This window comes from Pteronotus mesoamericanus, unplaced genomic scaffold (assembly GCF_021234165.1).
Source record: "Pteronotus mesoamericanus isolate MK-2021 breed Mesoamerican mustached bat unplaced genomic scaffold, CSHL_Meso_final contig_169, whole genome shotgun sequence".
NCBI lineage: Eukaryota > Metazoa > Chordata > Mammalia > Chiroptera > Mormoopidae > Pteronotus > Pteronotus mesoamericanus.
In genome coordinates, this window is record NW_026555068.1 from 20,871,839 (window position 1) to 20,886,242 (window position 14,404).

At 34.8% G+C, this 14,404-nt stretch overlaps 1 protein-coding gene across 2 annotated transcripts; it reads right to left on the reverse strand.

Annotated features, from left to right (window-relative positions):
- Window positions 1-1,226: 1,226 nt before the first annotated feature.
- CFAP96 (cilia and flagella associated protein 96) lies at window positions 1,227-13,976 on the reverse strand. Of its 2 annotated transcripts, XM_054566155.1 has the most exons (7): window positions 13,803-13,976; window positions 11,532-11,751; window positions 8,524-8,661; window positions 8,344-8,419; window positions 6,300-6,479; window positions 2,691-2,860; window positions 1,227-1,399 (listed from the first exon to the last, which is right to left on the reverse strand). In XM_054566155.1, the coding sequence occupies exons 1-7, from the start codon at window positions 13,900-13,902 to the stop codon at window positions 1,351-1,353; spliced, it is 933 nt and encodes a 310-aa protein (XP_054422130.1). In that variant the 5' UTR covers window positions 13,903-13,976; the 3' UTR covers window positions 1,227-1,350. The 2 variants fall into 2 exon arrangements, with proteins under 2 accessions (XP_054422130.1, XP_054422131.1); XM_054566156.1 differs by lacking the exon at window positions 2,691-2,860.
- Between the last annotated feature and the right edge of the window lie 428 nt (window positions 13,977-14,404).

Below are 14,404 nucleotides of genomic sequence, written 5' to 3' on the forward strand. Positions count from 1 at the left end.
AGGCAGTGGTAAAAAGGAGCTATTTGCACCTTAATAAAATCTGAAATTCTAAGCCTCTTATCTCAAGGGAATGTTTACGTAAGGCTTGTTGGGTAACATTTATCAACGTATGACTACATGGATTTTATGCAGTTACGTGCACCTGGTGAAACCACTCCTATTCCTAAGACAAATGTCTTCCCCTTTGAATTACATTATAACCTTGATAAAGTCTTTAAGCTGTTCATTCCACACTATCCTTTGGATAGGAAATAAGAATTTTAAATACTTGTAGAAGAAAGTAAACAGTTATGAGGCATAAAATAAAAATATATATTTGACAATAGTAAAAATTCACTGGACCGCCTGCAATCCCTTTAAAAGCCAGATGTATATCTGGATTGGAATAATTCCCCACTCCACTGGGAAAAGAAATGGGTCCAAAAAAAGAGTATTACAGCCCCCATACATTCTGATTTCCAGCTCTGAGAAGCCTAGGATGGCAGAAGGACAGGTCATAAGACAGCATCACAAATCAAAAATAACTTCCCCTGTACATTATATTAATAGATACTATAAATTTCTCTTTTTAATGCAAACCACCACCACCACCCACAAAGGAATGAGGACCATTGATACAGACCTCCTTATGAATTATAGTAATGCCTTTAAATTGTATCTTTTAACAACGGACAGTTTTAAAAGTGGTAGGGCGAGTGAAGAAGAGAGAACTTGGGAACCAGAGGGTAAGACCTAGGGACGCTCCGTGCCCGGCAGCTTGGGACAGCTACGGAGGGGCTCGGGTTCGCCCCCTTGTTCACCCGCCCTGTCACTCCGCAACTTCCTGTAAGAGAGTGAAGTAGAAGTATGTCCCCTGTTCTCCCTTTGCCCAACTTCTCCTGGGGCTGCCCCAGCTGACCGGATGCTTTACAGAGGCCATAAACAAAAGGCAGGGTACAGGGTTCCTCGGAAACGGAGACCTTTGACTTACCATACAAGCCACGACACCTGGGTGGCCAGCTAGCCGATTTTCAGCCCCAAGAGGAACAGCAAGTTAAGGATTTGCTCTGGACCCTCCACCCCTCCAGCCCTCACGACCACCCGGCTCTACAACCCAGCAGCTTTTATAGTTTCTAAACATTATATTCTCAGAAACACAGCTCTAAACACAGATCAGCAATCACATAATAAATTACTAGCAAATACTATTTATTCATTAATAGTACTAAAGAGTTTTGGGGGTGGGGATTAAATTTGTTGTAAATGCTTGAGCTATCTGTTCCACAGCATCTTATATGTTTTTCAAATAATTAGCACCTGATCATGAATTACTGGTAGTCAGGATCTAGAAAGCTACTTGTCCTCCAGAGGCTAATAGGACTGTACTGAAGCAGTCTTGTAGTTCTTCATATTTAGTGCCCTAAAATTAGAAAATAAATTCCCATTTAATTTTATAGGAACAGCTAATATATCTCTAGATTCTTGTAAAAACACTTTTCAATAAGAAATGAACAATCGAAAACCAAACTTTCTCACCAAGTTAAAGAGCTTCACTTTATATAAATCAAATATATTTAAAAGATATAATTTAAGAATGAAAAATTTGTTTATAGGACCAGTTTTAAATACTACCATATAGAGGTTTACTGTTTTAAAATTAGAGTAAAAGAGACTTAAATTTGATTTAGGATAGCATTTGTGATAATGTAAAAAGAAAGAGATTTCAATAAACTCAATATTATAAAACAGAAGATAAACTTCTGAGTTTTCAAAAAAAAAAAAATCAGTTACTCTTTTCTGTCCAAACATGTATACTTGGGCATCACAGAACTTTCTCATCTCTGGATAGAAAAGATCTCATGGAAAACTGCCCCCAGAATATTATTTCTGTAGACAACAGTTAAACTACATAAATACTGAAGGGCAGTCTTACTTTGTGATATAATAATAATATTGGTATTATAATCACTGTCTACAAGTGATAGGCTAGTGTTTTTATAAAAGAATATGAATTTGGCATCCTTTACCTAATCCATGGTATGATTACATTGAAGTTAAAAATAGGTAAATAAGTTTAATTGGCATTACAACTTTTTCAATGATAGAAATGACTTCTTTCACTTATTCATGATCTGCACACACAGACACAAAATGATGGCTTGTCCTTTTCTAATTTATATTCTGAGTTCCCGAGAACTTCTCAGTTTTCAGAGAGCTCAAAACCTGGTTAAAATTGAAGTTTTAAGATACTTCAATAACATACTTTTCCTTGAAGTATTATAAAGTGATGTTAATAGCATTTTAATGAAGAAGAACATTTCCAGTTTACACACAAGGTCATTTCAAAGTTAAGAACAGAAGGCTTAAGTGTCATTAAAGGTCTCCCTTTGAGAAGCAATGTCAACATGCACACCTCACTGAACTTGAAAGGTCTAAGGAGTCTCAAATGGCTCCATAAGATGCCACAGATTTGCTTCAAAAATTACGGACAGAATAGTTTTGGTGCACATCAATTAGGCTTTTTCAATTACAAATTTCAGAAGATGAGAAAGAGCTTCTACAAGGGAGAGCAGGTATGTGGAAAGATTGCTAAAATCACCCAAATGTGTTGTTTTTAAAAGTATGTACAAATAAAAAATACTAATTTGAAGAAATCTAAAAGTTGAAAACAATTTTTCTTGATATAGGAACTAAATGTAACATATTACTACCTTTTGACATTCAAGGTCATTATACTTTGAACTGGTCTGCTTTTTGGTCCACCTGGTGGGTGGAAAATCTTAGCATCTTTGCTGGAAGCCTGCTTGGCCAACTTAGCCATATAAGGGTCAGCAGAATGTGAAGGGTAAGGGTCAAATGTTCCTGCCTTCATGCCACCAGCCTACAAATAAAAATGAGACAATTTTATGGGGGTTTGTCAAATGGTTCTTAAAAATAAGATTTTGAAGAAGTTTATACATATTCATATACTGTCTTTAGAGTTGGTTTTACCCTGAAAGAAAGGTGTCTATTCTGTTTAATTTGAGTACCAGCAAAGAGTCTCCCTACCATCAATTTAATGGGGTAAAGACACTGTAATTCTAAAAGTTCTCCATGGAAATGCAAATGCTCACAGGAAAATAATAGTCTAAACTATTGCCAAGTATTAAAATTCTAGTGAGAGTTTATCAGGTCAGGCTGTCATCTAGTCAGGGGGTGAGCCCTCCCCTGCGGGACGGAGGCCTGGCCACACACAGTTAGACAGAGAAAGGGGCTCGGGCTTAGAACCAAAGGGTGGGAGAAGGGGCCAAGGGTGAGCTTCGCCCCACAGGACGCCCGGCAGAGCGTGCGTTTACTAAACTTCAGTCAATGAGGAGAAAGATAATTTTTAAAAAAGGAACAGCACATAGAAATAGAAGGTGAGAAGAAAATATATTCTGTATTTATTAATAATCTATTAAGGGAAACCTATCAAAATATTTTTGACCTACATACAAAACAGATAAATATTTGCTTTGACTTTATAAACTGATTTACCATGACTTTAACCTTTATATTATATACAGTTATTAAGAAAACACTATAGAATCATAATAACCCACCCTTTCTCTTACAATATCTAAGCCAAATACATATATATGAAAATTTAATTTATTTGAAAGATATAGCTGTAATTTTTCAAATTTTCTAGATTAAAAACATTTTGAAGAGCAAAAAATAGTAAGAAAACTTAAGAAATGTAAAATAGATTCAAACAATGTAAAAGTAGATAAATTTAAAAATAATATATGTGATAAATATACCAACCTAACAGATGATGCATTTGAAAATAAATTAAATAGATAAATCTATATTATAATTAAGAACATGAAAGGGGTGGAGGAAACCCATATATATATACAGAATACTAAAATACCATTTGGTAAACCTCTATGTTAAGGAACTTGAAAACCTGAATGAAATAAATGATTTTCAAAGAAAATATAAATGTTGAAATGGACTCAAATGAAGATAGAAAATCTATAGAAAACAGATAGGCAACATGCAAGAAAATAAGCCCAGAACATTTCCTATGGTAATTCCTTCAAGCTTTCAAGAACAGGTATTTCTGGTGCTATTTAAACTGGTATAGAACATAAAGAAGGAAATCTCCCTGGTTATTTTAAGATGCTAGCATCTACTTATACCAAAACAGAACAAGGCATACAAAAAAGTACAGATCAGTCACACTTAAAATCACTGATGGAAAGATACTTAATAAAATATGAACAAATAAAACAGTGTTACACTTAAAGGTTAATACAACACAGCCAAGGAAGACTCACTTCAAGAAATCTATTGTTACTCATCTAAAAACAAGTCAAAAGGAGGGGGAAAAGCATAAACAGATTACACCAAACAGTCAATACAATTCTACATACATTCCTGATTTATTCCTATTTTTGGCATCTATAAAATGAAACACGAGGGGTATCCTTATTGAACTCAAGACAAAGGCAAGGACGGCCACTGGTGCTGGCCTAAGCAACTGGACATGAGTATGACGTGAGAGATGTAAATATTGGGAAGGATGGAGCAAAGTTGTTTGCAGATAACATAACCATATAACTGAAAATCCAAAAAGAATCAACAGAATACCATTAGAATATAAGAAAGTTTAATGAAGCAGCCAGTTATTTTTTTTTAAATCAAATGTTTTATAAGAACAAATAACATGAGGAGAAATATGATGGGGAAACAAACAACTATTGGCCCAGCCTCAAAATAAGTGAGAATAAATATAAGATATGCAAGCCCATGTGAAGTATACTATAATACTCTACAAAGGAAATGCAGGTTTTTATGTTGTTTGTTTCTAGATCGGAAGATTCCAATTATGAATATCCAAATAAATCTTAAAATCTAAAGATTTAACTTTATAGCAAACGACCAAAGGTATTTTTCCTCCAGAACTTTACAAAATAATCCCAAAGTTATAGAGAATATGTATAGAACAGCCAACATAACATTTTTAATGAAAAACGAGAAGAGAGAAGACCACCCAATATTGAAATATAGTAGTAATCATTAAAAGCAACTTGATACTGTTATGAATAAACATATCAAAAAGAATGGAAATTTAGGAAAAAAATCCTCAAAAAATAAAAGGGAATTTTGACCTGAGGAGTAGCATTCCAAAGCCGTGCTGTTAAAAATTGTCCTATCAATAACATTGGGAACAACTGGCTTTTAAAAAATGTCAGTTTTACTGAAATCTAATTCACATACAATACACTGCACCCACTTAACGTTTATAACTCTGAGTTTTGACATGTATTTACACCCTTGAAAGCACACGCACGACTGAGACCCGGAACGCACCCCCCCACCCAAGTTCCCTCCTGCCCTGAGACCCGCATTCTGAAAAAGATAAAAGCTGGGGCCTCACCTCACTCTTCGCATCAACTACTGCAATGGGCAAAAGTGGGTTTACAGCTGCGAGTATGTGAAATACAGTTTATTCTTTTGTATTTTTATTTATTAATTATTGTATTATTTTCCATATGAATGATGGTAAAGCAATCTTTGCCCACCCCTGTATATTTCAGATGAAGATTTAAATTCAAAAGACTAAGGCTAACAGAAGAAATCAAAAAGTCTATTTTTCTAATGGTGGTAAGGTTATGCATCATAAAACTCCATGCAAGAGATAAATTTGACTCCATCAGATGACTGGATTTCTGAATAGCACAAAATTCCATAATCAAAGTCAAAGATTCAACAGACTAAAAAAATTATTTTCAACACAGATGACCAAAGAAGAACATCCTTAACATGAAAAGACCTTACAAATCAATACGGAAAAATACAAATATCCTAATAGAATATCTGCAGGGAAAATAAACAGGCAATTATAGAAGAAAAAAGTATATATAAACTAAGGTTTATAAACTATAAGAAGCTTTTTCATTTTTACTCAAACTTGTAAACTTCAGCAAAGTGAGAGAGCTCATTTTAATCATTTCAAAAGCTAAAAGATGGTCCGGCTCATTAAGGTTTTGAGAAAAACTATACCTAACATCTAGAGAGGCACTTAGAAAAATCCACTGTAAATTCAATTATATTTGAACTGATTAATAATTACTTAATAAGAGCTTCCTTATTTCCATACACTAGCCACACTTCGGGACTTTTCATAATTTTGAAAATATAAATTTTTCATAATAATGAAAAACTGGTTTCACAATTCTTGGCTTGAATATGAAAAACTGTTTATTTACATAGGTAGCAAAATAATTTGAAGCAAGAGGCACATACTTTCAAGTACTTAATATTTTTTCATTCTAAAATATGTAACTTACCTTTTTGCCAGGAGAAGATGGCTTAAAAGGGCTTGTAGATTCTGCTTTCTTCTCTGCTTTTTTAATTGGTGGTAAAGGTTTCTCCAAAAAATAAGGATTGGCATCAAAGTACTCTCTTGGGTAAAGATTTAACTTGAAAGGTGTCCCTTTAAGTAGACGATGGTGCTCTTCAATCTCTTTCTGTAAATTAAAGAGTTTGTAATTATATAGCATAAATTACTAGAATCAATAATAATGTAGTCGAATCTTATACATTTTATTTATTTATTTACTTACTTACTTACTTACTTTTTAGTCCTCACCTGAGGATACATTCATTTATTTTAGAGAGGGAAGAAGGTGGTGGGGGAGAGGGAGAGGGAAAGAGAGAAACATGGTTGGTTGCCTCTCATACACACCCCGACCAGAGACCGAACCTGCAACCTAAGCGTGTGCCCTGACCAGGGATGGAACCCGCAACAGAACGACACTCCAGCCGACTGAGCCACCAACCCAGGGCTCTTTTAAATTTTAATATAAGCACATAGGTTGTCACATATAGGCTGCCAGGTTCACAATTCTTTAAACATTCCTTTGTTATAGTCTGTTTTCATGATATGAAAGATATACTTACTTAGGAACAAGCACGACTATGACTGTCAATTTTGGGTATAAATTTATTTGCAGTATAGAGATCTACTTATCACCTAGACAAATCTATACAAATCTCTGTTAACTATCCAGGTGATATGAGGTAGGGAAAAAAAAAATATGTCTTTAGTTCTAGCCCTCACTCCTGCCTGCTTTCAGTGCTTCTCACCTCTTCCGTTCCTTCTTCTGGGGAGAGTTTATCAAATTTTAGTTGTCATGAATCACTTCATAAATTATTTAAATTCCCAGGTAGCAAACTCGCTCCTCGGAGATTTCTGACCCTGCCGGTGTGCCACACGGCCCATTAGCCTGCAGGGGTGACAGTCAGGCCCCCGGGGGACTCTGATGCAGGGCATCAGGGGCAGTGTTTTCAGGACCTGAATGTTGTATCTATCTGCTTCGCCAACCCCTGCCCTAGAGTGTGCGACTGAGTTCGATCAGTGCCTGTCTGTGAGGAAACTGCTCAAAGCCAAAAGAATCACCGAAAAAGATCAGAAGTAATAGCGCCCAGCCCGCACACAGAGCTGGGATGGGCACTGGCCCCTCGGCTGTGCTGGAAGCACGATCCCCAGGCCACTGAGTAGGGCACACAGAAAGGCCTCGCTCCAGCAGTGAGGAAGCGCTAGCCCTAGGTTTAGCGCTGTGTCCACCCACCACAAGGATTTTGAAAGACGACCTGAAAAAAATCAAACTATTTACAAACTTAACTGCATCCCAGGACAAAGCTCAAGAATGTTTGTAAGAATACAAAAATACTTAGCAATCTATAATGTGAAATTGGCAATGCCTGATGTCCTACTAAAAATTACTAGTACTGCAAAGAGTGTAAAAGGCCTATACCAGTACACTTCAGTTTTTAATCCGGCTGTGAAATGAAGTGAGTAGGATGAAGTGAGCGGTCTTCTCCATGCTGTCCCTCTCTCTGTAGATATTCGCCCATTCCCTATTTCCACTTTCTCACTTTTCTCCATCCTTCCTCCATTCTGTTCACTCATTATAATGGCTTGATCAGCCCCAAAGCACTCCCACTACTTTGTTAGGCTCAAGATATTAGGGCGTGGGGCGGAGGGGGGCAGGCTGGCCAAGGGTTAGGATATGACTGTTCTACTCAAAATAGAATGTAGTCGATCAGGTCGAGTTAACAGCTGGTTTAGAGAGATGTAAGACAGATGTAGTAAACTATCGCAGCAGATGGAAACTCATCCTGGAAGAACGGAGAGGATCTATAGCAAGATCTGATATCAAAAAATTAAGATTATCACAGTTTATGAACATTGGGTTGCCATTGCCCTAAGTAATACAACTATGTAAAACAAAGCAAAGCATCATCTGATCAAAACAAAATATGGTCACAAGTGAATTCTCTAAGTCAACTACATGAGAAAAGTTGAAAAAAATTAAAATATTCTTTTACCTTATAATTTAGTTTTGGCGCATCGTAGAAATCAGCAGAGTGTGAAAACTGTTTACCTATCGTAATATTTGCATAGCTAAGGAAAGAAAATAAGTAATGGTGACTTCAGGGTTCAGAAATTTTAAATTTTATTGTTTGAAGTTCAAAACAAATGATATGAAAGTATTAAACATATCCTACCCGTATCCAGTTCCTTTCTTTCCTGGGCTTGTATATAAATTCTTCCCAGGTGCCTCATATCTTTCTCTCGGTTTTGACTGTGCACTGAAGAATGGAACTGGACCACCTATTGTTCCATAGTAGCTTCCTACTCCACATCTTTCCGTTAAAAAAAAAAAAAAGGACAAGTTAAAATAGCCAATTTTGCATTATATATATTTTACCACAATTTATTAAAAATAATTATGCCCTGGCTGGTGTGGCTCAGTGGGCTGAGTGCCAGCCTGCGAAAGAAAGGGTCGCAGATTTGATTCCCAGTCAGGGCACATGCCTGGGTTTTGGGCCAGGCCCCCAGTAGGGGGCACAGGAGAGGCAACCACACATTGATGTCTCTCTCCTCTTCCTTCCCCTCTCTCTAAAAATAAAATCTTTTAAAAAATATAAAATAATTTTTAAAAGGGCATAATATATGCAATGTAATTGACTTGCTTAATTTTGGTAAGAAAAAAATCATTTCAATTTTAATTCAATTTTCTCCATGTTTCAAAGACAAATTTTGAGATGAGCTTTTAATCTTTTATGCTTATTTTTAATGCTCACATAAACAAAACTTCATAATCTCTAGGAAGTTAAAATTGCTCCCATTAATTCAGTTAACTATAACAATAAATAGACCCTTTCGTGTTTTTTAGATAAATTTCAAGGTATTTATGGCAAATTAGCTAATAAATGATTAATTACTTCTAACCATCCACTCATTAGAAACTATATTTTCAAAACATATAAATTTTCTACTGCTGTTGGCAAAATGAATCTCATGGAATTTTCCTGATTTCCTCCTTTTTGGTTTATACTTATTACTATAGAAAAAAATTAACCAAATATTTCTTAATTTTGATGTTAAATTTTCTGGACCCACAGTATATATATTTAATCATCAAACCACTTACCACCCAATGCTTTATTTTAACAAATACTATCTCTAGATTTTCATCATAAAAAGGATAACTGATGTTAGTAACAATCATAGTCTCTAATTTCCAAGTTATCAGTGAAGTAAATTTTAATAATCAGAAAATGGTATCCAAGACAAATGAAACTTTATTATTGTCAAAACTTGGCACTGTTTATACACTTGAATTAAAATTTTTAAAAACTAGGAAGACATCAACATTGATTACTTATTATCTCTGGCCTACAAATAGGTATTTTATCCTTCACATAATTTTAAATAAGGTTCCATCAGGAGATGATAATCGTTTTCATTCATTGCTATTTATGAATATATGTCATAAAATAAAATATAACAAGGAGATAGAGCAATGATATCACAGATAAAAGGTCAATTATGCACACGCATAATCTAAAGAGAATGTAATTTAATGCAAGCAATAAATATCAGTACATTTAAAATTTATTAAATGTCTATGGTTCCATAATCTGGTGTTGAATAAGTGCCAGTATAGAAGGCTTCTTATTTCTACCATCAATCTCTCTTTTTGGAAATACTTTCTGTATCCCACTAAATTACAGATTTTTTTTTTACATATTTGTGAGATTTAAAAAGAAAGGAAAATTAGTCTAACTACAAAATTGTTATTATTTCTTGGCTGACAAATGAACATAAGCACATTATAATCCAGCAATTTTCAACCACTGTGCCACCAGAATTGTTAAAATATGCAATACCTACCCGACTATTTCATCGGGGGCATTAACCTCTTTTTCCTTAGATTGTCAGATAAAAAAAATTACAACAGCCAACACAACAATAACCGTTTGATGTGAATGAATCAAAACTATACCTATTTTTTGTCAGATTGGCAAAAAATATATATTTTTTGGTGTGCCACAGGATTTTAGAATTAGTTTATGTGTGCCACAAGATGAAAAAGGTTGAAAATCGCTGTTATAATGTAATGTATCAAGGCAGCAATTCCCAGTTATTACCACAAGAGGCCAAAGTTCATGGGAGATACTGGAAAATAAGAAAAAGACATTTAAAAGGTAAAATACCTAAGCTACATGTAAAAGAAATGTAGTAACCCAAAAAATGCATTATCTAGGGAGAAAATGAAGAAGCCTAAGGAAAAAATAATAATAATAAAAATAAATAATTCAAACAACCTACCCAAAGTGTCAAAAGGTAGAAAAAGATTAAACTATAATAACAGAAAAAAAGAAATTCCCCAGCCTTAATAAAAACTTAGTCATTTTGACTTCGAAGATTAAAACTTTACTAATCTCAAGAAAATACCACAAATAAACACAGAATTAGCCTTCAACCAATGCTCATCTACCATAAATTATCAACTGAGAGAGTAACATTATTGAGTGTAAATTAACATATTATAAAACTCAGCTATATAATATGATATAGCCTAGGCTATATGATTTTATGTGTTTAATGATTTAAAGTTAAGAAAAAAATAAATCTTGGCGGAGTGGGGAGATATTGTATCATAACCATTAACATCGCAATGATGGATGAGGTAGGATTTCTGCTAAAAAAATGAATCTTCACATTGACAACTGTCACAACTAAAATGCATGCATGTTCACAATGATTTTTAAATAATGTATCTTGGCTAAATTATCTCCTTTATCAAAAAAGAAGGCTTTTCCTAATTTCACTTTTTCATTAATACCTTGTGAAAGTTTTTTTAAGCAGACAAAACAGTCTAGGGCACAGATATGAGGACCCCGAGGCGGTTTTTCTCCATCCTGATTATTGCCAGGTTTTTGATCAGATTTACATTCATTATTTAGTTGGCCTCTATTATATGAACTAATAGAGAACAGCGACATAGATAATCCAACATTATTGTGATAAGGAGAATCAATGTAATCAAAATTACCTGTCAGCCTAAATCTTTCAATATACCTGTCCCCACCTAAGACAAAATAACCAAAGGATCATACGCTAACAAATGAATCATACGTAAGACCTGTGGAAAAATAAGCACTTAATTTAGGCTACAAGAGAGAAAGTTGCAGATACATTTAAGACTTTTCCCAAAAACACTTACGGTTTTTTATCTCCACTACTAGGGAGGAAGGCTTTGCCTACATTTTTTTTGGCTTCTTCCATCATATTCCGTCTCCTCACTTGATTCAGACTGACATAGCCTTCACCTTCAAAAACCCTTCCAAAGTAGGGATCAAAATAACCTGCCTGGAGACTGGACATTTCTTTGGATCCCCCAGGTAGCATTTGTTTATTTTTGCTTGCCGCTTCATTAAAGGGTCCTTTAAAAATAAATTAGGAATATTATAATTTTGAGCTTACCAGTAATGAAAGAACTTGAAAAATAACTTATAAAAGTTTCAAAATACGACATGAGCCAATAAGTTTTGAGACCTAAAACCTGTTTCAAAATGTTCACTGAAAGCTCTGTGTGAAAGGCTAGGTTGACAATGAGACCTAAGACGGTTGCATTCAAATATTTTAATAATTAGAGTAAGGTCCTGGTTATAGACTGTGAATTTCAGAGCTGGAAGGGACCTTAGAGGATACCTAATCCAATGCTTTGCCATCTACATACTGGGAAACACTGTGTGTGTGTGTGTGTGTGTGTGTGTGTGTGTGTGTGTGTGTGTGTGTGTGTGTGTTTTTGAAGGGGAGGGTATTCCACACTCAGACCAAAGCAATTGCCCTCCTGGGCATATAGGTGTGAGAGCCATTATCCACTAAAAGACATGAACAAGAATGTTCATGGCAACGTCATTCATTATCATCAAAAACAATAAATCGTTTAAATGTCCATCATCAGGAGAACAGATAAATAAATCGTAGCATATTTATACAATGAAATAGTGGATTGGCCAAAAAGTCCATCTAGTTTCTCCCCTACAATGGCTCTAGCCGTGCTTAGTTGTCTTCAACTTCATTCGACACAATTTTATTAGGCTATATTGTGACAGCTGTCATATCAGTGTGCATTTAAAAAAAATCAAAATTAGTGAATTTTTGTGCAGCCATTTTAATATCAAAAATGGGAGAAAATGAGCAACATTTTCAGCATATTAGGCTTTATTATTTCAAGGAAGGTAAAAATGCAACTTAAACACAAAGGATTTGTGCAGTGTATGGAGAAGGTGCTATGACTGACTGTACATGTCAAAAGTGGTTTGGTAAGTTTCTTAGTACTGTTGACATTTTAGCCAAATAATTCTTTGCTGTGGGGTTGTCTTATGCATGGGAAGGTATTTAGCAGCACCTTTGGCCTCTACCCACTAGAAGCCAATAGCAGGAGATAGCCAACATGCTCAAAATATCCAAATCAATAAAGTTACTGGTGAAAATGAAAAATGTGTTTTTTATTTTACAGAAAAAACTAAACAGGCTTTTTGGACAAGCCAATACTAGAAGCTCTAAAAAAAATTTTAAAGGCTGTTTTTATGAGTATTTAGAATTTCTTTTATCATTTGGATCAATTTGGGAAGTTCTTTGGTAATGTAAAGAATTTTTTGAAGTGCAAACAATCCTAAGTCAACTGGTTATTTAAATATGAAATTGTGTAACTGATTTTTCTAACTTAAATTTTTGAAAAGTAATACCTTCGCATGGTTCAAATGCAACAGTATAAATATTTTTACAATCTTCCACAGTTGGCCATTCAGTTCCTCTCCCACAGACAATCGTGGTATTAGTTTCCCAAAGAACGGTTAAGCATGTTCCAATAAATATTTTCATATATATTCTTGTCTATTTTTAATGCTCAGTATGCTATATACACTATTCTGCAACTTAATTTTTTATTTAATAACGTATCTTGGAGGTATTTCATATTGATAGATTCTTTCTTATTGTTACATAGAAGTCATCAAATAGCCAAACATTTAACTGAGACTTTTAAAAGGTTTATTTACTTCAGCTCTTAGTATTTATAACTCTTCTAAAAATCCCTCTGCTGTTCATTTGGCATTTCATTTTTCAAGAAGGGATGACAGATGGACTTTTCAGGTGCAAATGTAAGTGCTATTTGCATAGCAGAATGTCCCACTTAGGAATAAAAAAGCTAAAAATATATTGTGGGAGAAAACTACCATGAATCCTTGGAAAGAAATAAAATTACCTATGAGAAAAATTATAAAGGTAGGGTAGCGCAATGAAATGAGCCTCCTGCTCTTACGAAATGACATTTTCTGAACGCCATTGAAATTTCACAAGTGTATTCAACTTTAGTATGAATCCTTTAAAATAGGGACCATTAAATATACCACTTAACTTACATATTAAATCGAAATGTTCATACAGGAAATGTCTACTATCAGGCTGTAAGGAAAACTATACTTACGATTAAATTGTGACACGTATTTATCGCCAACAGTGACATATTCCATCTCACTGAAGAGGCCAATCCTCTCCATGTCGGTTTTCCCTCCCTCTGCAGGCATGGTTGCTTCCTGGGCAGGTGTTCTCTATAATGGTAACTTCAAAAGGCTCCTTAGGGCTGCTTCTATTACAGCCCCAGTCTACCTCGCAAGGAGAAACACAGGAGGGAACGTTTAGAAAAATGGTGACTAATAAATTTCAGTCTAAATTACTTTCTGAAAGTTAATACTCTCTATAAAATAATAGTCCCAAACTACGTGGGAAAAGAATCTACTTTGGGGCTGAGGGGGAATTGTGAGATTAAAAATTATCACCGTGAACCCCCCTCTTGATTCTCCAGGTGAAATATCCACGGATTACTAAGTGTGTGACAGTATTGTCCCATTGCCATTCAGCTGTTGTACACGATAACCTTATTACTGTACACTGAGGTACAAATGCTGTGCAAACAATGCCCTTTCTTTGAGTTCAAGTTAGAATTCAAAGTCCTAATTAACTAAGGCAGCCATTTTCAGCTTAGATCAAAAGATTTTAACATACTGCATTGTCCCTCATATTGAAAAT